Source organism: Heterocephalus glaber, unplaced genomic scaffold, assembly GCF_053883595.1.
Source record: "Heterocephalus glaber isolate CG9 unplaced genomic scaffold, H.glaber_assembly_v1.0 deba00001613, whole genome shotgun sequence".
NCBI lineage: Eukaryota > Metazoa > Chordata > Mammalia > Rodentia > Bathyergidae > Heterocephalus > Heterocephalus glaber.
This window is the reverse complement of record NW_028258384.1, coordinates 5,091,515-5,115,965: the sequence shown is the minus strand read 5'-3', so window position 1 is coordinate 5,115,965 and position 24,451 is coordinate 5,091,515. Positions and strand designations below refer to the sequence as shown.

The 24,451-nt window shown below is 38.3% G+C and overlaps 1 protein-coding gene and 1 pseudogene across 1 annotated transcript in view; one reads left to right on the top strand and one right to left on the bottom strand.

Annotated features, from left to right (window-relative positions):
• Positions 1 to 24,451, top strand: part of Magt1 (magnesium transporter 1) — a 59,099-nt gene that overhangs the window by 18,682 nt on the left and 15,966 nt on the right. The window contains exons 2-7 of the mRNA XM_013066562.3: positions 3,675 to 3,844; positions 5,850 to 5,967; positions 12,576 to 12,716; positions 13,210 to 13,350; positions 14,113 to 14,202; positions 14,811 to 14,874. Of these exons, the coding sequence (XP_012922016.3) occupies positions 3,675 to 3,844; positions 5,850 to 5,967; positions 12,576 to 12,716; positions 13,210 to 13,350; positions 14,113 to 14,202; positions 14,811 to 14,874 (724 nt within the window). The remainder of the gene's footprint in view (positions 1 to 3,674; positions 3,845 to 5,849; positions 5,968 to 12,575; positions 12,717 to 13,209; positions 13,351 to 14,112; positions 14,203 to 14,810; positions 14,875 to 24,451) is intronic.
• LOC106007915 (serine/threonine-protein kinase H1 pseudogene) lies at positions 1,717 to 3,063 on the bottom strand (annotated as a pseudogene).

Here is a 24,451-nt window from a genome sequence, read left to right as displayed (position 1 = left end):
GACAAAGATAAAACATACCACAGCTACACATCGGCTAAAAACCAGGCCTCAAGATAGAGACAAGATGACTAGACCCACATACTTCTTCAAAAAACTGGGCTTAGTAAAGTATAGATAGACATTGACCACCCTGGGGGTGACCAGAGACCTCTGGACCCACCACATCCTAAAAAATCCTTGTTCTTTCCATCCATGCTTGGTATATGATTTGCTTCCCAATTGGACCACTATTACCTAAGTGACTATACTTGTAACCTTATTGGATATTCATGGCTATGGGCCACGTTATACCCACATGGGTTTTACCCTATAAAACTGTATAAAGTGGGGTCCTTGGGCTACCCACTCAGGCCCCCTCCTGCCCCTCAGGAGCTTTCCTATCAATAAATATCTTCCTACTTTTAACTTCCATCGTTCCTAGGACTCATTCTTTGATTTCTTTTTGGTAATGGCTATCAAACTTGGGACCTTGCGCTTGTGAGGCAGGTGGCGGAACCACTGAGCTAAATCTCCGGCCCTCATTCTTTGATTTCTAAAAAACAAAAACTTGGCATATCATACAGTTAACAGGTTAAAAAAATAATATTTCATATTTCCTGCGACACCAGGAACCTCCTACAGTGTACCAGTTCCTTTATTTTCACTTCCTTTTGGAGGATTATGGGTTTGCAATATGGACATCCATTGCTCACCTCTGGCTGTCCATTCCCAGGCTAGACACTAGATGGTACCTTCATGAAGCTGCACAAAAGAGCACAGAGGCCTCTGAAGGGAAAGAGCAATGGGTGGTGCCAAAGGATTGCACTAGACAGTGGGATCCTAAGGGTGAACCTTCTGTCTTGGCCCAAGTGCCCCCATTCCCCAGGTAGTAGCAGTGGGGCTCTCTTTATTCCCCCATAGTTGAGCAGGAGGCATCTGGGAAATGAAATGGGCATCCAGGGTGGAGAAGGAGGCAATAGTGGGCTCTGCAAAGAAGAAACTGAGAGTGGTGAGCAGGAACCCTTGCAGAGGGTTTGGAGCTAGGGTGATCCTACCACCATTGTGGCCAAGGTCCATGCCACAAAACGGCCACCAGAGGTCCTGGCAAGTGTTAGGGCCAGGAGGGGTCCCTGGCAGCACTATGAAGGAAGAAAGATCTTGGCTAGGAGATAGGGACTGCTTAGATCTAACCAGGGGTCAAGGCAACCAGGGCCTGCATTCTAGCTAAGGCCAAAGCTGGCCCTGCCACAGGAGCCTAATCTTAAGGAATAAAAAGGCCTGGAATGTAAGAGCTAGGGAGGAAGGTTCAGTGGATGGAAGGGGAGTTCCAGAAGTAATGGGCATAGAACAGCTTGCACCTAGCACTGTAGCCCCCTTTGGTCTGAAGAAGAGCCAAAGGATGAAGGAGACAGTGAAGGCTAAGATACATCCCTTCCCCCAACTCATATGTTGAGAGATGACCCTCATCTTTCTTTTTTTTTTTTTTGGTACCAGGAATCGAACTTTGGTCCTTGCACTTGCAAGGCAGGCAGCAGAACCACTGGGCTAAATCCCCGGCCCCCTTCCCCCAACTCATATGGAGTAGCTGCTCACCAAAAGGGGTATCAGTACTAGGCCAGGCTCCCAGTTAAGGGAATCTCAGCCTCCTGGGCCACCTCCATTCCATCACACCAAACCTAGGCCCATTGTGAACAGGGTCTCCTGGGGGAACACAGCAGGGGCTGGGGCCAAGCATTTTCTATTTACCATTGCCCATGAGGCCTATTTCAAAAGAGTATTGGGCCCAGATGGCATAGTAGAGCATAGCCCATGGTGTGTCTATGCCATAGCTGGTGGCTCAGCTGTTCTAGTTGTATAGCTGTGGATAGCACATGTTGAGCTCCCACACACAATATGACTTGTTAGAGAATGTGGAGCACCTGGAGCATGTAGATTGGGCAGACCTGATGCTCTGGTAGTGTGAGGAGGTATGTTTCAGGATGTTTTGGGAGATGGAATGGTGCAGATTCTTCACAGACAAAGAAACTGCCATGTTTACAACCCACAGATCCCTCAAGGCCTATAGTGCAGTTACTCGGATAGCAGCAGGCAGTCAACGAAGACCTTGGTCAGAATGAACACACTAGGCCAGGGCTCTCCCAAGTAACTACTTGCCTCTGAGGATCTGCTGGTACAGCCAGGTGCATTTGTCATCCTCGAAAGGCATGGTACCACTGAGCAAAATGTAGGCAGTGACAACCAGCACCCAAGTGTCCACAGAGTCTGTATAGGGCTGGTGGACCAGGACCTTAGGAGCAATGTACTGAGGTGTGCCATAGATGAACTTCGTCAGGCAATCCTCACCCATCTTGGGGACACTAGCCAGGCCAAAGTCAGTGATGATGATCTTGGAGTCAGTGCCCTGGGTGGTAGTAGAGCAGATTCTCAGGTTGGAGGTCACAGTGTGTGATGCCTAGTGTGTGCAGATACTGGACATCATCCAGCACAATCTGAAGCACCCTAATGGCATTGCACTCAATGATGGAACCCTTAACAATGATGCGGTCAATGATCTCGCCACTTGTGGCTAGGTCCATCACTATATACACATGCTCCTGTGTTTCAAACACTTCTACCAGCTTTATGATGTTGGCGCACCCAGAGCAGCGCACACAGTTCAGTCTCACACACCCCTACCCCTCTCAGTATTTGGTTTCAATCATCTTGATGGCATGTGACTGACAGTATTCCACACATACTACTACTCAGCTAAAGCTTCCTCAACCAGTGAGGGCCTTGGTGTCATATTTAGCTGTCACACATGGGTGGAACTTGGCTCTGTACTTAGCCACCCTGGCCTTGCATGGTGGTTCTGAAGAAGGCTCTGTGTAGCTGGTAGATGGGGCACTGTGGCCAGGGGGTACATATTGAGTGGCAGATGGAAACTCAGCCTTAAGAGGGCCAACGTCATCCATCTCTGTGATGAAATGCTTGTACACATCACTTAGTGCCACTGAAGGGTTCTACCTTCTTGACAAGATCCAGCTAGACATCCTTGAACAGGTCAGGAAGGACCTTACTTGTCCCACAGCCTACCATGGACATGGGGATTCTGTCCAGTAAAGCTGGCAGGACTTGTTCTGCAGGCAGTGCCCCATCTACACCTTATGTGGGAGACAGGCTGCTTGGCATCTCTGTGGCTCTGTAGATGTCTCCTGTCCACAGTCACAGCCGCCACTGCTGCCACTGCCATCATCCAACATCAGCATTGTGGCAGGAACCATTATGTGAAGTGAAATAAATCAGACATGCAGATTGGACACATTCCCACTGGCTTAAACCACTGATAGTACGTGTGTGATTGTCTCATGATGCCTGACAGTCATGCATGTACTGCCAGTGGTTCAGCCTGGCAGAAAGACATACAAATTATGGCTCCATAATGAATATGTTAAATACCATATGATTTCTCTTATATAAAAAACCCAAAGTATAAATAAAGAGCAAAATAAAAGAGGAAATGGCAAGATTGATCTTTTGCAAATGAGGGGATCAAGTGATGGAGGGAAGGAGGAGGGGAAGGAAACATAAAAAAAATTAAGAGGTATCATGTACATGTACCAAATACCCATGATGAAAGTAGTCATGTATTATGTGTACTAATAAAAAATTGAAAATTGAGTGTATTAACTGCATGTTCACTTTGTCTTTTTAAGATGGTGTTATCTGAAAAGGTTAGTCAGCTGATGGAGTGGACCAGTAAAAGACCTGTAATAAGAATGAATGGAGACAAGTTCCGGCGCCTCGTTAAAGCCCCACCAAGAAATTATTCTGTTATTGTTATGTTCACTGCTCTCCAACTTCATAGACAATGTGTTGTTTGCAAGTATGAGCTTTCAATTACACATTAAAATTAACTCATAAGATTTTTAATCATTTCTCAATTCCAGAAGAACCAAATTAGTTCAGTGGGTATATAAATAATGTGTATATCTTACTTAGGATCTCTGTAGTACATACTGTTACTTCTCTTTTATGACTAATTCTTGGTTCTCCATGTTTGTGGGAAAGTGTAAATAAGGGATTGTAGCCATCCTATGAATAATTTAAAAATCAATCATTTTATAAATTGATATCAAATTATATATCTATACCAATAGCATTGATATAGTGTTTTGTTATTTATGAATACTTTTAACTTCATACTCTTGTTTTATCATAACAATCTCAGAAAATAGATAAAATAAATATTCTTCCATTATTGGAAGGCACAGGCTCCCAAAATTTTAAGTGGTCTACCTGAAACTTTAGATGTTTATGCAATAATGATAGCATCATCTGGGAATATAAGAGAACAAGTAGCTCTTAAAGAACAAGGATGTATATGATCTCATGTGGAATCTAATAAAATCAAACTCAAAAGAAGCACAAAGTAGAATGGTGGTTACTAGAAGACTGGAGGTGGGAATGGAAAAAGGGGAGACAGGGTCTCATTAATTGAGTCTTAGGAACAAAGATTGCTTTCTTTAAATAGAAACATCATTGATAATTCAAAATGGTAGATGTTAAAAAATAAGGTAGCTTTTTCTTTTTAGTATCTTTATATCTACATTTATATCTATAGAGAGAAATAAATAGATCTCTCTCTCTCTCTCTCTCTCTCTCTCTCTCTATATATATATATATATATATATATTTTTTTTTTAGAGAAGCAAGGTCTTTCTGTGTTGCCTAGGGTGGTCTTGAACTCCCAGGCTCAAGTGATCCTCCTGTGTCAGCCTCCCAAGTAGTTGCCCAGTCTGGGCTGGAACTTGGGATCCTCCTAGGATTATAGAGACATACCACAATGCTTCACTTTCTTTTTATTTTTTATTTTGAGACAGGGTCTCATCTCACTGAGTTGCCCAAGTGGGACTCAAACTTGCACCCTCCTACTTAAGCCTCCCTCAGTGCTGGGATTATTGGCATGTGCAACTGCAAGTATATATATTTTAAAACATCACACTATTCTATAAATGTATATACTATACAATTATTATTTGTCAGTAAAAAGAAATTACTTTTTTATTATTTTTTGGTACCAGGGATCAAACTTGGGACCTTGCACTTTCGAGGCAGGTGACAGAACCACTGAGCTAAATCCTCAGCAAGAAATTACTTTTTTAAGGGCTGGGGATTTAGCTCAGTGGTGCCACACCTGCCTGGCAAGCACAAGGTCCTGAGTTCTATCCCCAGTAGCAAAAAAAAATTACTTTTTTAAAGCCAAACATATATAATTTAGAGATTTTTTTTTGTCTGTGTTTTTGCAGTGTTTGTTAATCTTGGAGATGGAGACTAATCTCACTAAATTTTTATCAAACAGTAGTTTATCAGTTTTATTTTGCTGTTTCTGAATGATCTCAGAAACAAAGATTGGTATTTAAACAGAAACATCACTGATAATTCAAAATGGTGGATATTAAAAGATAAAGTAGCTTTTGCTTTCTAGTATCTTTATATATATATATATATACCTACATTTATATCCATATAGATATAGATTTTATAGAGAGACAACAAGAACAACAAAAAACTTGCAAGTCAATTAGTTAAGTTTTTCTAGTGACCACTGAAAGAGCTTTAATATAAGAAACAGGCACAAAGCATGAAATGGAGGCATGCAATTACTAATTTCTGTTGAAATCACCAACACTTGGGATAAGGCTTTTCATGCCAAAACAAGGTTTGTTCCTAACCTTGTCATCAGAGGCTGACTTACTTGTGAATGATTTTTAATATTTCTCCTATACAAAATTGCTATTGGTTAGTTGGACTTTGTACAACTGCTGATACACTACATTGATTTTAGAAACTGTTTTATATGTTATCTTCACAAATTTGATTGCATCCAGGCAAGCTGATGAAGAATTTCAGATCCTGGCAAACTCTTGGCGATATTCCAGTGCATTTACCAATAGGATATTTTTTGCCATGGTGGATTTTGATGAAGGCTCTGATGTATTTCAGATGGTAAGATCTTTGGTTTATTCTCTTATGTAGGGATAGATAAAATATGTATATGTGCTACCAAAGTGAGCACAGGAATAGGTAAAATATGAATAAAGTAGAATACATGTTTTTCAGTGGCTATAAGAAGTTTAATAGGACTGCTCCTATATAAGATCTAGAGTAGTTAGTGAACTAAAAGCTAAACTTGAATAAACCGTAAAAGGTAGTAATCAGGGCTGGGGATGTAGCTCAGTGGCATATTGCCTGCCTAGCAAGTGCGCAGTCCTGAGTTCAATCCCCAGTACCAAAAAAAAGAAAGAAAGAAAGAAATAGTCAAAAGGTAGTAATCAATGCTAACCTGTTAGAATATGAAAATTGAGTAATAATCAAGAAACTTGTACATATATTTAACTTATACATAGTTTTATTGAGGTGAAATATAAAATAAAATTTAACACTTTAAGTATATAACTTATAAAGTAATTACTGAAATGACAACACAAATCTTATCATTATGTCACCAATAGTGAAGTCCTTAGTAGAGCCAGTACCATCTTTATTCCCTGCCTCTTGTCTTTAATAGAAAAGGTCCTTTGTGTTCAAAGCTGAACCCTTTTCCTGTGTGCTGGATTACATACCCATCTCTTTATCAGTCATGGGGTTTTATGTCTGTGCTTTCAGCTTCAGCCTTTACTTGTTCTTACCCCTTGCATACAGTCAAGGACATAGATTTCCTAGGCATGAAAATATCTGTCTATAATCTTGAGTACTCAGGAAGCTGAGGCAGGAGGATCATTGCAAATTTGAGGCAGCCTGAGCTACATAATGAGACCCTGTCTCAAAAAAACAAAAATAGCCAGATGTGGTGGCACATGCCTATAACTCCAGCACTCAGGAGGCTGAAGTAGGAGGATTACTGTGAGTTCGAGGCCAGCCTGGGCTACATAGCAAGACCCAGTCTCAAAAAACCAAAAAAAAAAAAAAAATCAAGGACATAGATTCAGTTCTTTTTTTTTGGTACTGGGGATCGAACTTGTGTCCTTGCGCTTGTGCAGCAGGCGGCAACACCACTGAGCTAAATGCCCGGCCCTCAGTTCTGTCTTTGTTGTAAGTTTGTCTAACTCATAGTTGAACGCAATAATTGTATAAAATGTAAAAAAGATCTATGTGTAATTCCTTGCTATACATGCTCATATGAAGAACTTCCCAATCCAAAAATTCATTATGTCCAAAATTAATCTCTAGGGCCGGGGATTTAGCTCAGTGGTTCTGCTGCCTGCTTCGCAAGCACAAGGTCCCGAGTTTGATTCCCCAGTACCAAAAAAACAAAACAGAACAAAACAAAATTAATCTCTCTTCTACCTACACTTCATGTTTCATATTGTTAGAAATACTTCTTTGATATCTTTGTCTTTTTGTACATCATCTGTTTTAGACATTTCCCCTTTAAATTTTTTTTGGTGTCTTTTGTTATTGTTTTTTTTTTTGGTTATATGTGTGTGTGTGTGTGTGTGTGTGTGTGTGTGTATATTTTTTCATTCCTTTTTTTTTGGTATTGGGGATCAAACTCTATTAATCATTCTAATGATGACAGTGGTAGCTCATTGTGGTTTTGATTTTTATTTTTGTGATGATTAGTAATGTTGAATATCTTTTCATGTTCTTATTGACCACTTGTATATCTTCTTTGTAGAACTGTCTATTCAAGTCCTTTGCCCTTTTTTCTTTTTTTTTTGTGGTTTTGGAGATTGATCACAGGGCTTCATACATACTAGGCAAACTACTACTGAGCTACATCGCTATCCTTTTTATTTTTTATTTTTGATATAGGATCTCTAAGTTGCTGAGGCTGGCCTCCAACTCTCAATCCTGCTATCTCAGCCTCCTGAGCAGCTGGAATTACAGGTGTGCACCATCAGGCCTGCTTGCTTTGCCCACTTTAAAACCAAGTTGTTTTCTATTGTTGAGTTGTAGAAGTTGTTTATACTTTCTGAATATTAACCCCTTATTAGATAAATGATTTCCAGATAATTTCACTGATTTCATAGGTTGCCTTTTCACTCCTTTGGTTTTCTTCCTTTTCAATTTTTATTAGTACATATTTGCAGCACATAATGTTTACATTCATTGCGAGGAGTTGGTATCTGTACATAACATGTTTTAATTCTTTTTATGTCCCCTTTCTCTCCTCCCTCCCTTCATTTCTTGCTTTTCACTGTTGTGTTAACTACAGGATTATTTTTTTTGAGACAGGGTCTCCCTATGTAGTTCAGACTGGCCTTGAACTCACTATATAGCCCAGGCTGACCTCAAACTTGTAGCAATTCTCCTGCCTCAGCCTCCTAAGTGCTGGGATTACAGATGTGTGCCACTACACCCAGCCGTACAAGATCCTTTTTTTTCTTGGTACTGAGGATCAAACTCAGGACCTTGCGCTTGGGAGGCAGGTGGTGGAACCACTAAGCTAAATCCCCCACCTGCAAGATACTTTTTAAAAAGTGATTTGTTATAAAGATCTTCTATTAGCTGGGCACAGTGGCACACACTTGGAATCCCAGCACTCTGGAGACTGAGGCCAGAGGATCACAAGTTCGATCCAATCCATGCCTGGGCAACTCAGCAAGATCCTTTCTCAAAATAAAATGTCTGAAGATGTAGCTCAGCAGTAGAGGGCCTCTGGATTCAATCCCTAGTACTGAAAAAAAAAAAAAAAGCTTTGTTAATAATCAGGGAAATAGGGCCAGGGATTTAGCTCAGTGGTGCCACCTCTTGCTTCGCAAGCTCAAGGTCCTGAGTTTGATCACCGGTACCCCCCCCCAAAAAAATCAGGGAAATAAAAATTACAGTAATGATAACATAGAACTTTAATCCATCAAACCAATTTTTGGCAAGGATATGGGGAAATGGATACTTTCCTACCTTGATGAATAGCATTATAAATTAAATACAACCACCTTGGAGGGCAATTATACCTGTTTTAGGTGTTTTTTGGTTTGGGGGGGGGGTTTGGTACTGGGGATCGAACTCAGGACCTTGCACTTGTGAGGCAGGCACAGTGCCATTGAGCTAAATCCCTGGCCCTATTTATTTTAGTTTTAAAGTATTTCTGCCCTGTGATCTAACACTTCCATTTTTAGAGGTGCACTTTCACGTATGTACAGGAAGATATGTATAAGGATGTTCATTTTAACTTTTTTTGTGTGATACTAAGGATGAAATCCAGGTCTTATACATACTGCTAAGCAAGTGCTTTACTACTGAGCCACGCCCGCAGCTCATATTACTTTTAATTGGAAAGAAAGGGAAAACCCTAAATGTCTAGCAATAGCATAATTACTTAATAACTGTGAGAATGAAGTTAATATATGTGTGCTATCAGGCATACAAATTCAACATGATTGAATTTTTAAAAGCATATTGCAGAGTAATAGTGTCATGTATGTTAAAACATAAATATTACGTTTTCTGTTGATACATATTTACGTATATAAATAAAGTCAAAGATATGGAAATGGTAAATTGTTGCTGAAGTACACTGGAATTGGTTCTTGTAACCCTGTAATTTAAAAAAAAAAATTTTTTTCTAGGGAAATATTTACGCGTTACTTAGCTTTTTTTTTCCGTTTTAGACACAAAGGCGATATAGCTAAACGAATACTGAAAAAAGAGTTTGGCTTAAAATGTGGGCAGCATTTGGTGGAGTAAACACTCCATGGTCTAGTTCTTTGCTTTTTAGACACAGAAATCAAACTTTTAGCAGTGTAGTCAGAATTTATCTACCTTTGAATATTTTGTGCACACTAACAAAACCATAAAAATACATAGACATTGGTAACCAAAGGGTTTATTTATTCATTAATTCATTGTATTATATAGTCAGAGTAATAATAATATACAATTATATATAGGGTATGATTAAAAATAAGATGACTGCTTAAAATTTTAAAATTTATTACAATAAAAGACACATTGCCATTATTTTCCTTCAGAATACCCCCTCATCACTTTCGGGTTTTATTGTTTGTTTGTTTTTTGTGTTACTGGGGATCGAACTCAGGACCTTGTGGTTGCCAGACAGGCCCAGCACCACTGAGCTAAATCCCCAGTCTGTCCCCCATCACTTTGAACACTTACTCTTGCTACTTAAAGTCGTCTTTTATGAGTATCTTTAATTTTTCTATCCTGTCTGCCTCAATATCCTGTATCAATTCAAAACCTTACTTTCCATGGTCATTTTGACTTTGGAGAAGAGCCAGGTAGCATGGTGCCATATCTGGTGAAGAAGGTTAATGAGGACACACCAGTACCATAATGTTTTTTGTTTTTTGGTACCGGGGATCAAACTCGGGTTCTTGCGCTTGTGCAGCAGGCGGCAAAACCACTGAGCTAAATCCCCAGCCCTAGTACCATAATGTTTTTACATACCTATCTATTTTGGATGGCTCTTGGCAGCAACATTCACTGTATTTTTTATCACAGCTTGTAAAGACAAAATTCTTGCCTTATTATGGAAAAGTGTAAAAAATTACTGTTAGAAGGATATTATTGTGAGTGTAGAACCAAAGCAAGAGAGTTGGATTATTTTGTAAGGTTTTCTTTTTGTTTGTTTAGTTCTTTTTGTTTGTTGTTTTGTTTTTTTTTGAGACAGGGTCTCACTATGTAGTTCAGGCTGGCCTTGAACTCACTAAGTAGCCTAGGTTGACCTCGAACTCATGGTGATCCTCCTACCTCAGCTTCCCAAGTGCTGGGATTACAGATGTGCACCACCACACCCAGCAAGGTTTTCTTTTTTTTGAGTTATTTTCTTGGCTGATGTTTTAAAGTTATAATTGTTTTGTATAATTCATTCTCCATTATAGGATTATTCATTGAGAGGACCCAAAGGCTTACATCTGTTGATCAGAAACTTTCTCTAGGAAGTAGACTCTGTTTTGCACATGTATAGTTATATTGTGTTAAGAAAGATATAATGCAGGACCAGTGATGTAGCTCAGCGGGGGGGGGGTGTATGTATATATATGTATGTATGTATGTGTGTGTGTGTGTGTGTGTGCGTGTATATATATATATATATATATATATATATATATATATATATATCCCGGCCTGGTTGTCTTTTCAAGGATATCGTGGTCTCATGATGAGAAAAAAAAATGTGAGTGAGGCTCATCAGCAAACATTTATGAAATCCATTAGAATGAACTATTTCTGTTGGGTATGGTAGTGCACACCTGTAATCCCAGATTCTTGGCAGGCTGAGGCAGGATCATAAATTAAAGACCAGCCTGAATAATTTAGTAAGACCCTGTCTCTATTTTTAAAAAAAGACTATTTGCCTATTTCTGCACATGGCTACCATTTTGTATTGGTTTTCACTACTGTTTTCTTTGGGTTTTTTTGGTTTTGGTTTTGGTTTTTTTTAGTACCAGGGATGGAACTCTGGACCTTTCACTTTCCAGGCAGGTGGTGGAACCACTGAGCTAAACCCCCACCCCTGTTTTTGTTTTTGAGACAGGGTTTTGCTATGTAGTTCAGGCTGGTCTTGAACTCACTTGTAGCCGAGGCTGGCCACAGCTTCTTGAGTGCTGGGTTTACAAGCATGTGCCACCATGCCTGGCTGTAATTTTCAATAATTATCCTGATCTTTTGTTTTCCACATTTAAGAATGTACATACAAGAGATTTAAATTTTTTAAAAGGGTATTATAGTAAGACATTGCCAAGAACAATGGAATAAGTATGTTCAAAATGAGGGGGACTATTCTGAGTATTTTGATGGGAATTAATGGCAATGTGTCTTTTACTGTAATACATTTTTAAAAATTTTTTTGGTGAGGAAAGGTTCTTGCTAAGTAGTTCAGTCTGATTTCAAAATTGTGGTGATCCTCCTGCCTCAGCCTCCAGAGTGCAGGGTTTACAAGTGTGCCCCACCACACCCGGCTTGTAAAAATTTTTTTTTTTTTTGTACTGGGGATCAAACTCGGGACCTTGTGCTTGCAAGGCAGGTGCTGGAACCACTGAGCTAAATCCCCGGCCTGTAAAAATATTTTTAAACATTCAAACCATATCTTCTGTTCACACCTTGTGCCTTAGCTGGGCACAGTAAGTAAAACACACATGTAATACCAGCTACTGGGGAGACTAAACAAAGGCTATGCATATAGTTTGGTGGTACAGTGCCCCTGGGTTCATTTGCCAGTACCACACACACACGCACGCACGCGCGCACGCACGCGCGCGCGCGCGCAAAGTACTCTATTTGGAGATTGCATTAGCCACATGATACAGTTTTAGTGCTCATGGACATATTCTTTTTTGCATAATCTCTGAACAGATTAAAATATCTATGGGATAAAATTCCCATTCTAGTCGAGTACAATGTAGGTTTCTTAGCTAGAGATTTATATTTGGTCAGTAAAGGGTAGATAATAGTTAAGGGCACAGTCAGACTTGTGTTTGAACCCTGGCTCCACCATTTAAGCAAATCAATTAACCTATCTAAATCTTAGCTTCCTCATCTTTGTAAAATGCCTCACCTTTGTAAAATGTCTTCCTCATCTTTGTAAAATTATTTAATATTAACATTATTTCTTTGATAATTTATACTTCCATGGGCTACTCTTCATTCAGTTAAACATGAATTCTGCTCCAACTTTCATCAACTTTCCTGCAAAAGGGAAGCCCAAACGAGGTGATACATATGAGTTGCAGGTGCGGGGCTTTTCAGCTGAGCAGATTGCCCGGTGGATTGCAGACAGAACTGATGTCAACGTAAGTTTCCTAGCTTTGAAGAAAGTTAGTTTGTTTTTGTTCCCTTTGAATTTTACTGGGCGGCTATAATTGATCTTGGCCCCATATCACTGAGGTAGTAGTAGTTTGGCAATTTTTTCATAAGTAGTATTTAACAAAATCATCCTGATAAAAGAGTGAAATTACCAAACACACTTTGTTGCCTTCTTAAATTCAGACTGGAAACCATTCTTTTGACCTTAAATCTCTGGGCTATCTAATCTGGCAATCCTTCTTAGTCTAAAAGATGTTATATTGTGATTAAACAGAATAGTATACCAATTCTACCCTATTTTAGAATACAGCATAGACTGCTTTAATTGGAATGAAATGAAAAAAATATGACTTTTCCTAAGAATAACCACATTTTCATTATTTTAGTATATGTGCTGCCAAAGCGAGCACCACATTTTCATTATTACTTACTTAGTAAATAAACTTTATGCTTTAAAATTTTTTTTCTCCTTTCCATTAGATTAGAGTAATTAGACCTCCAAATTATGCTGGTCCCCTTATGTTGGGATTGCTCTTGGCCGTTATTGGTGGACTTGTGTATCTTCGAAGAAGCAATATGGAATTTCTCTTTAATAAAACAGGATGGGCTTTTGCAGCTTTGGTGAGTGGATTTTATTTTATTTTATTTATGTATTTATTTTTTAGTTTTTTGAGATAGGGTCTCACTATGTAATTCAGGCTGGCCTTGAACTCACTTTGTAGCTGAGGCTGGCCTCGAACTGACAGTGACCCTCCTGCCTCAGCCTCCTGAGTGCTGCAATTACAGGCATACACAACCACACCTGGCTCAAAATAAAAAATTTAAAAAGGGGTAGGGATGCTACAATATAAAGGCTCTGGATTCAACCTCCAGAACCACAAACAATAAATAAAAAGTGGGGTAGGGGAAGTGGGAGGGGTAGGGGAAAGGAAAGAAGGGAATGGAATTAATATGAGAAAATGAAAAAATGGAAACAGTCTTTGTAAATAGGGAGGGGTGGAGGGGTTGAAGGGAAGGCAGGGGAAGGGGGAAAAAATAAGAACCAAGAGAGATTATGTAAAGGTGCAAATTTCCAATGATGAATGTCATTATATTGTATACCTAAAATGTACCAATAAAATAAATTTTTTTTAGAAGTGGGGAAAAAAGTCTTTAGTATTCAGTTTTGAAACTTGTCAGTTTAGTTATAATTTTAAAATAGTATTTCCTTTTTGAAGTATTAAAATGTGATTGTTGTGGTGAAATATAAGCCTTAGTAAATAAATCATTTAGCTAGAAAAATTTTCACTTCACTGAACAGATCTAATATTTTATATACCTAACTAGTATAATCAAAGTAGGACTAGACTGGCGATGAGTATTTTGTTATTTTTTATTTCCTAGTGTTTTGTGCTTGCCATGACATCTGGTCAAATGTGGAACCATATAAGAGGACCACCATATGCTCATAAGAATCCCCACACAGGACATGTGGTAAGAAAAGTCTGGGATTTGTTTTCATTTTATACCAAAATTTACTTAATGATTGTTATTATGTGAGACCAGTGCCAGCATATGAAGGAACTAGATGTAGTTTTGATTTTTCACTTTCTCTGTGTTATCTGAAAAGACCATCCATGCAGTGCTCCTAAAAGTGGGAAGTTCCTTAACCCATTTGGTGAGTCATTTTGACTAAGCTAGTTAAATATGAAAGTCAGCCTTCAACTAAATAGAAAAATTAATCAAATACTTGAGCATCTACTGTTTGTAGGCACCTGCTGGGTTTTATCAGATATATTGATAAACAAAAACATAATCCTTGTTTTATGGAGTCTAATTATTTTATCTTATGGTCTTCTACAAATATTAGTTTTTTCATCTGTTTTGTTGCTGAGAACATAATATAAGTACAATGAAAAAACATAATACAGAAATACTTTTATAGTAATCAAAAGTATTTACTGATAATGCTCAAAATATGTTATATGCTTACACACATCAGGTGAATTAATAATTTCATAGGGTTTTAAATAGCCCATTTTAGGGTTAGGATACTAGAATTTAATTTATATTTAATAAATCAATTTTTTCTCCCCCTGCAGAATTATATCCATGGAAGCAGTCAAGCCCAGTTTGTAGCTGAAACACACATTGTTCTTCTGTTCAGTATCCTTTTTACAATAATTCTTGATTGCTGCATTTTAATTTGCCTGTTTTCTCACAATCTAGTATTCTTTCTACAGCCTTTGGTTGGGATACTGTCCTAATGTAGGTCAAAATATGCTTCAGAAATGATATTACTGTTTCAGCCATCTTAGCCCAGTTACCTAGAGACCCCAACAACAGACCTGCAGCCTGATAAAGCAGGGTTTATTGGCCCGTGGATATGAGAATCTGCTTATCTGAGGAAGCATGGGATATCTTTTTACCAAAAACAGGTAGAGTTTTTATAAGGATTTGAGGTAAAGGTGGAGTTTAGGTAACATTTAAATGAAGCATTGTTTTGATAAGCAAAGCAAGGGACTGCAGTATAGTTCAACAGTAGAGTTCTTGCCTAGCATGTATACTGCCCTGAATTTTGCCCCAGCACTGCAAAATAAAAAAAAGGAAGAGAGGGGAGAAGGCTGAGCATAAAAGGTTCAATATTAGGTCTAGACGTTGAGGTTTTGTTTTTTTTTTTTCTGATACCAGGGATCTAACTCAGGACCTTGTACCTGCGAGGCAGGCATGGTGCCACTGAGCTACATCCCGAGCCCCATTGAGGTTTTAAAATATATCCTAGCCGGGGATTCAGCTCAGTGGTTCTGCTGCCTGCCTCGCAAGCGCAAAGTCCCGAGTTCGATCCCTGGTACCAATAAATAAATGAATGAATGAATAAAAAAAGATCCAAGATTCTATTTCTTTGGAAACCACAAACTTAAATAAATGTGAGAATTTTGTCTTCAAACTCCTTGTTTGTTTTTTGTTTTGTTTTGTTTGTTTTTTTGGTACCGGGGATCGAACTCGGGTCCTTGCACTTGCACAGCAAGCGGTGAAACCACTGAGCTAAATCCCCAGCCCATAAACTCCTTGTTTGAAGTGGAACATTTTGGATATAAATTAAGATTACTGAGAATTTAAAAAAAGATTACTGAGAAGTTACAATTTTTCTCTTTTTTATTAATATATATTTGCAATAAATAATAATTACATTCATCTTGGGGAATTGGTACATATATATACTGGATCTTGAGCATTTTTATATCCCCTTCTGCCTTTGTACCCCGCCCCCATCTCCTTCTCCAGATTCCCTTCCCTTCTGTTTTTAAACTGAGTAACTTGGATCCTCCACACAAGTATGGGATGTTTCATACTTACTGATAAAATTTTAAACAGCTTCTGATTTCAGTGAACAATATTCTCTGTTGAGTCAGAAAGCAGTAGTTTATCAAAGACACAGAGATTTGATATTTTTAAGCTGCTCCATGTCCTAGGGAGAAATATTATTTCCTGTAAACATTGCAGCTGCTTTACATATGTGTTGTTATATCCCCTTGAATGGCAAGGCAGATTTTTATTTTCATAGCCCAAGCCAGTTTTTATATTTTGACATTTAAAAAGTGGATTCCTCTTTATGCTGGAAGGATAGATAAGAATTACATTAGCTAGGTGTTGTGACACATGCCTGTAAGCCCAGCATTTGGGAGACTGAGGCATAAGAATTGCTGTGTTTGAGGCCAGCCTTTGCTAAACTACATAGTGAGACCTTGTTTCAAAAAAACAAGAAAGGGCCAAGGATTTAGCTCAGTGGTTCCACTGCCTGCCTTGCAAGTGCAAGGTCCAGAGTTCAATCCCTGTGGTACCAAAAAAAAAAAAAAAGAGTGATGTCAGATAGACTGAAATCAAAATTTCATAATACAGGTTGAGCATCCCTAATGTGAAAATTCAAAATATCAAATGCTCTGAAATACAAAACATTTTTATTAGTATGTTTGTGGTACATAATGATTATGTTCCTCATGGGCAGTAGGTACATGTGCATAACACATTTTAATTATTTTTATCCCTTTCCCCTTCCCTCCCTTCCACATTTTGGTCCCCTTTCCATATGCAAAAGATCTATCTTGCTATTTCCTATTAACTATTTTTTTTTTTTTGGTACCAGGGATCGAACTCAGGACCTTGCGCTTGCAAGGCAGGCACCAGAACCACTGAGCTAAATCCCCAGCCCTATTAACTATCTTTTATTTTACTCTTTATATTTTGGGTTTCTAATGTAAGAGAAACCATATGTTTAAGCATGTGTATCTGATTTATTTTGCTTAACATTATGGTCTCATGGTACATTCATTTTCCTACAAATGCCTCAAGTTTATCCTTCTTAATGGCAGAATAGTACTCTATTGTATGTAAATACCACATTTTCTTTATAAATTCATCTGTTGATGGACATATAGGCTGCTTCCAAGATTTAGCTATTGTGAACTGTGCTCCTATGAGCATGTATGTATCACTGTAATAGGGTGTCTTGAACTCTAGGGAAGATGCCTAAAAGAGGAATACCTGGGTCAAATGGAATTTCTAGCTTTAGATTTTTTATTTCCATAATGGTTTGTTGTTTATATTCCCACCAATAATGTAGAAGCGTTCCTTTTTCCTCACAACCTAGCCAGCATATGTTATTATTTGATTTCTTGATTATAGCCATTCTTTCTGGAGTAAAGTGGAATCACACTGTTGTTTCATTTGCATTTCTCTAATGGCCATTGACATTAAACATTTTTTCATGTATTTATTGTCCATTTGTACTTCTAAGAAGTATCTACTCATTTCAGTTGCCCATTTTTCAGTTGGGCCTTTTATTTTGAAGGTTCTAATTTTTCTTCGTTCTTTATATATTTTACATATTATTCATCTATCTGAAGAATAGCTGGCAAAATTTTTTTCCCGTTCTGTAATTTGTCTCTTTGTTCTGTTGGTTGTTTCCTTTACTGTACAGAAGGAGGTTTTTAATTTGATATGATCCCATATGTTGATTTTTGGTGTTATCTCCTGTGCAATTGGGGTTCTGTTCAGAAAGTACAGTACTTGCCTAAGCCTATGTCTTCAAGAATTTTACCTATTTTATCTTCCATCAGAGTAAGTGTTCTTGTTTTCATATTTAGAGCTTTGATCCATTTTGATTTTAGTTTACTGTTTGGTGAGAGATATTGGTCTAAATTCAATCTTATGAGTGTGGACAGCAAAGTAGCTGAATGTGATTGGAGTTGTTTCTGTATCTTCTATTCTGTTCCACTGATGCACATGTTTGTTTTTTGCCAATACCATATTATTTTTATAACTATAGCTTTGAATGTAACTTGAAGTCCAGAACTGTGATTTCTCCTGCCTTACTCTTGCCCAGGATTGCTTTTACTATTCTAGGTCTCTTCTGGTTCCATATGAATTTTAGGATTGTTTAGTCCTGGGAGGAATGCTATTAGTATTTTGTTTGGGATTCTGTTAAATCTGTGTATCAGTTTTGAAAATATGGTCATTTTGACTCTTTATTTGTTTTGCCTAACAAGGAACAGGGAGTATCTTTCCATTTTCTGATATCTTTGATCTCTTTTTTCAGAGTACTATTATTTTCATTGTAGAGGTCTTTCAGTTCCTTGGCTCAGTTATTTCTTAGATATTTAATTTTTCTTGATGCTATTGTGAAAGATATTGTTTCCCTAATTTCTTTTTTTGTGAGTTTATTAGTGTATAAGAACACTGTTAATTTTTGTGTCACCAAATTTGGTTATTAATTCTAGGAGTCTTTTGGTGGAATTTTTTTGGTCTTCTATGTAGAGGATCATGTCATCCTCAAATAATAATAATTTGACTTCTTGCTTTCCTATACATATCTCTTTTTTTTTTGAGACAAGATCTCATTATGTAGTTCAGGTTGGCCTCGAATTCACAGTGATCCTCGTGCCTCAGCCTCCCAAGTGGTGCAATTACAGCCATGTACCACCACGCCCACCACATATTCCTTTTATTTCTTTCTTTTGCTTGATTGCTCTGGCTAATGTTTCAAGAACTATATTGAACAGTAGTGGTGATAGAAGACATTCTTTCATTTTAAAGGAAAAGTATTCAGCTTCTCCCTGTTTAATATGATATTGGCCATTCCTTTGTCACCTGATTAAGATAAGGTCTTTCTATACCTATTTTGGTCTGTTTGTTTGTTTGTCTGTTTGAGACAGGGTTTTGCTATGTGGTTTAGACAGGCCTTGAACTCACTATGTAGCCCAGGCTGGCCTTTAGCTCATGGTGATCCTCCTGCCTCAGCCTCCCAAGTGCTGGGATTACAGGCATGTGCTACCATGCCCCGTTGGTTTTAACTTTTTTATTAATACATGTTTGCAGTACATAATGATCTCATTTATCATGAGCAATTTGTGTATGTGTGTATATATATATAAAATACATCTTAATTATTTTATGTTCCCTTCCTCTCCCCTTCTTCACCTTCCCATTTGCAAAAGCACTATTTTTATTTTTTCTTTAAATCCCTTTTCCCTTCCTTCTCTCCCTCTCCCCCATCTCTTCTTCCCTTTCCTATTTGAAAATGTTCTCCCTGCTTCTTAATACAGAGGTGCCTCAGTTCATGAACTTAATTCTTTCCCCAATTCTGGTCACAAACAAAATTGAACAAGAATGGAATCAAATTCAGTAATTAGGCTCAGTGTTGACCTTATGGGGAAATTTTACTCAGTTCTCATATCTATCATTGAGATGTATCTGTCATTTGTTTTGCTCTTTGTTTATATTTTGGGTTTCTCACACAAAGTAATATATTTAAACTTGTGTATCTGTTTTATTTTACTTAAGATTATGGTCCCAAGGTGCATCCATTGATATTTTATTACCTCCATTATCTGTTTATATTTTCTGAGCCTGATGAGCACCTCATGGATGTTTTTTTTTTGGTACTGGGGATCGAACTCAGGTCCTTGCGCTTGTGTAGCAGGCGGCGAAACCACTGAGCTAAATCCCCAGCCCCATTGATGTGTTTTTGAATCTCTTCTGTTATCCTTTTGAATAATTCACATGTGTAGCTTTTTCTTTCCTCCCTGTCAATCCCCCATGGATTGGCTTTGGGGGAGTTGGGAGTTTTGGGAGGTACTTTGTTGCCTTGTCTTCTCATGTTTTTGTGGTTTTTTTGTTTGTTTGTTTTGTGCTTAAGTATGTGGTCGAATATAGTGGAAAGACTTTGTTGCTACTATGGAGATCTCTTTAGTCTGCTTTTTCGGTGATGCACCCCACATGTGGCTAACTCTGGTCTTTTACTTCCATCCCAAGATTTGACCTCCTTTGTTAATTTGAGAGTGAGGGATGCCGTGTAATTGTCCCAGCACCTAATTCTCTGGGAATTGAGTGCACTACTATTAATGTCACAAAGGTAGTCTAGGTATTGGCATAGAAAACCTATTCATAGCAATAATTTTGTGACCTTAGCAATATCAAGAGAACTGGCAACAATAATATCCTCCAAGACAAACTGGATATTAACATATCATAAGAACCAATAATATACCACTCTTAACCTTAGAAAAAGAAATCTGATTATAGTATAAACCCCAAGACAAACCTAATACTGAAATATAGTTAATATCTACTAAGTGCATTAACTGTACCTCTACTACTAATAAAAAAATTCAACAATAGTAACCTAGAGGTAACTATCTAAAGAATAATAAAGCTTAATCATACTATTAAAAATATAGGGGGTTGGGAATGAGAGAAATAAACATTTTTGAAAAATTATATAATGGGAGATTAGGAGGAGGAGAGAAAAGTGAGAGGAAAGGTCCTATTACGGAGTGGAAGGATATTCATAGAATTCGATAAAGGTAACGGAAAAGAAACAAAAAATAGAAGATAGAGCCAGGCATGGTGGCACATGCCTGAAATCCTAGCCCTCGGAAGCCAAAGGCAGGAGGATCACTTCGAGTTTGAGGCCAACTTGGGCTACATAGTGAGTTCAGGCCAGCCTGAACTGCATAGTGAGACCCTGTTTCAGAAACAAACACAAACAGAGAAGTACAAGATAAAAGAAAAAAGGGAGAAAAAATAATATGGAGAATAAAAAATAGCAAAAATTAAAAGAAAAAGAAAAAGAGGAGTAAGGAAAAGAAGAAAGAAAATGAGTCCTAAAACAAAAAAAATGTTTTTGTCTGTATAAATGTATTGTATTTGAATGAGTAGTTCCTTCTGTGTTCCGCAGTTTTGAGTCCAGCAAGTCTTGATTTTATTTGCCTAGTCTTATGGCCTGTGGGTTTGTGAGCTGCGCCCCCTGTTCTAGAGGTCCCTGTTTACCCCAGGCTATGGCAGTATCCTCAATGAGACATGTTCTTGCTCACTTTGGTGGATAGGGAAGCAGTCAGTCCTCAGATCTGTGCTAGATGTAGGCATCAAGGCAAGAGTTCAAATACCTTATACCGGCATGTTCAGACTCAGCTGTTTCTAACTACAACGCAAGCTAGGCCTGGTGTCTCCCTGCAGGTTATGGAGCCCATGACCTTTCCAGCCTGAATTTAAACTTCTCAGGGGATCTCTTTCTAGCCTGCTCCCTGCCCATGGCTATCTCTGGTGGCAGTCTCTCACTCAGTCACTATGTGAGGGTAACAGTGGAAGCCCTGAAGTGAAGTTGTTTTTAAGGTGTTCTGAGTCCCATATTTAAGTAAACCACCCCTTTCCCAAATGGTGCCTAATCAAGCACTCTCTGGCGATATGGCAGGCACCTGCACCACTTGAATCCCTCTCTGGCTATTCCCTGCTGTGTAGAAGTAGTCCCCTCAGAGCAAAACCCTGCTCTATTTTTGCAGCTCACAAAAGCCATGAGCTCCACTGCTATTTCTCCCTAGATCTTCCAGCCCTGGGCACTTATACCTTGCTTTTGGGGAGCCCAGTTCCCCTCCCTGCAAGTCACAAGTGCCAGGGAGTATCCAGACTGTTTCCGTCTTTTCTCTGCGTTATGGGTCATCTTTTTTTTTTTTTTTTTTTTTTGATACCGAAGATCGAACTCAGGACCTTGTGCTTGTGAGGCAGGTGTGGTGCCACTGAGCTAAATCCCCAGCCCTATGGATCATCTTTTTAACTTATCTGTAGCTCATCTTTACTGTTAGTTTCATCCTGATTCCTAGTGATGTGCTTCTATTTTCTTCTTCACCAAGTTGTTATTTTTCAGTGTCTGGATTCCAGATCTCAGTAAGGCTGAATTATGCTAATGATTACTACTGCCATTTTGAGAGGGGACTAAAATCCAAAATGTTATGGTTTTTTTGTTTTGTTGTGTTTTTTGAGCCAGGGTCTTGCTTTATAGTTCAGGCTGGCCCTGAACTCACTATGTAGCCAAGGCTGGCCAAGAATTCACAGAGATCCTCCTGCCTCTGCCTCCTGAGTGCTGGGATCACAGGCGTGCATCACAATGATGACACTAGTATTTAAAATGTTTCAGATTTCAAATAGTCTGGATTAGGAATGCTCAAACAATAATCCAAAGTTTGAAAACCTCCAAAATCTGAAACACTTCAGGTTCTATACATTTTTGTGTAGGAAATACTAACTTGTGTTATTGAGAACAGTTTACTCACCTGAATACATAAGCAGTGACTCTGGAATAAATAAACAAGGTAAACAAATGTCAAGTTACTAGAGTTGTAATTCTCAGCCAGAATGTTGTGACATTGATACATTACAATCATTTGTAGCCCAGGCTGTTGAAGCTCTCCAGTGACTTGGTGTTAAAGTCACTTGCCCTGTCTTCTCATCTCAACAATTAGATGACTTAGAGGTCATGTAGTTCAGATATTCTGTTAAAAATGGCTTATACTAGGTGAGAGTATGATAAGAATTTCTAAGGTGATTATAATCAATGTGAGCAATCAGATCCTTTAAGAAAAAGAAATTTAGGGCCGGGGATTTAGCTCAGTGGTTCCGGTGCCTGCCTCGAAAGTGCAAGGTCCTAAGTTCAATCCCCTGTACCAAAATAAATAAATAAATGATTTACTACAGTAAAAAACACATTGCCATTAATCTCCCTCAAAAATACTCCCCTTCACTTAGAAAAAGAAATTTAAATTTTTTCTCATTATAAAAGCTGGTGGCACACACTTGTAATCCCAGCACTCGGGAAGCTGAGGCAGGAGAATCACTGTGAGTTCACGACCAGCCTGAACTCCATATCGAGACCCTGTCTCAAAAAACAACAACAAAAGGCAATACTGGGCCAGGCATCGTGCCACATGCTGGTAATCCCAGCTATTCAGGAGGTTAAGGCCGGAGGATCATAAATTCAAGCCCAGCCATTTCAGTGAGACCCTGTTTCACAATAAGAAATACAAAGGACTGGTGATGTACCTCCATGATAGAATGCCCCTGGGTTCATTAACTAGTACATTCCCATAGTCCCTGCTGCTTGAGAGAGTGAGACAGCAAGATCAAGTCCAGGAATTGAAGGCCACCCCAGGCAACATAGCAAAACTCCATGTAAAAAAAAACAAAAACAAAAAAACCCAACTGGGAGTGGTGACGAGCACCTGTAATCTCAGTATTCTGGGAACTGAGGCAGATGGAACAAAATCAAAAGTTCAAGTCCCACCTGGCAATTTAGCAACAGTTTGTCTCAAAATAAAAAAAGGTGTGCTATCTTTATCAATTTTATTTTATCACATCAATGATTAGAGATGTTTTGAAGGGATACATTCTGAAAAAATATTAAGCATCTGTTTTGGGGTTTTTTCATTTTGTTTTGGGGGCATGAGAGAGTTTCAGACAGAGTCTTATTTAGTCTAGGCTGGCCTTGAATTTGTGATCCTTGAGCTGGGATTATACGCATGTGCCATGACACATGGTGGGGTTTTTTTGTTTTTTGTTTTGTTTTTTTGGTACAGGGGATTGAACTCAGGACCTTGTGCTTGCAAGGCAGGTGCGGCATTCCTGAGCTAAATCCTATGGAGAGGTGTTCATTTTTATACTTATACAGATACTTTGTATGAATTTGATGTCTTAATGTAAGCATTTCTGTATTGTTTATGGCCTTTATGGTTATAAAAATACATAAAGGCCGGGGATTTAGCTCAGTGGTTCCCCTGCCTGCCTTGCAAGTGCAAGGTCCCAAGTTCGATCCCCGGTACCAAAAAAACAAAAAACAAAACAAAAAAAATTAATAAAAATACATGAAGATTACAGAGAAATCAGAAAATATAATGAAAGAAAAATAATCATTCTTGATGTTTATATAATATAGCATAATCCCATTATTCTCTTTTTTGTTATTCTTTGTGATACCTATGGCCTTCACACTGAGTTATATCCCTAGCCCTTTCTTATTTTATATTTTGAGAAAGTGTTTTGCTAAGTTGCTAAATTCCCCAGGCTGGACTCAAACTTAGAATCTTCCTGCCTCAGCCTCTGAGAGTGCTTGGATTACAGCCACCATGCCTACCTATTCTACTTTTATTGAACATTATAAACAATATTTCCTAGCAGATAAAAAGTAATTTGGCATGTCTCCAAATTCCCAGAAGATTCAAAACAAAGTGTCCAAAGCTGTCTATATGGTTAATGTGCTGTCTAAATTGTTTTCCAAAAGGATTTTGCTACCAGAAATATATTTGTGCACTGGTATTCCTGGCAAGTCCTAGCTATCATTATGTGTGCTCATTTTTTTGAAAGTGCTAATTCAACAAGCAAAGAAATTATATGACATTGTTTAAATTTGGACAAGAAA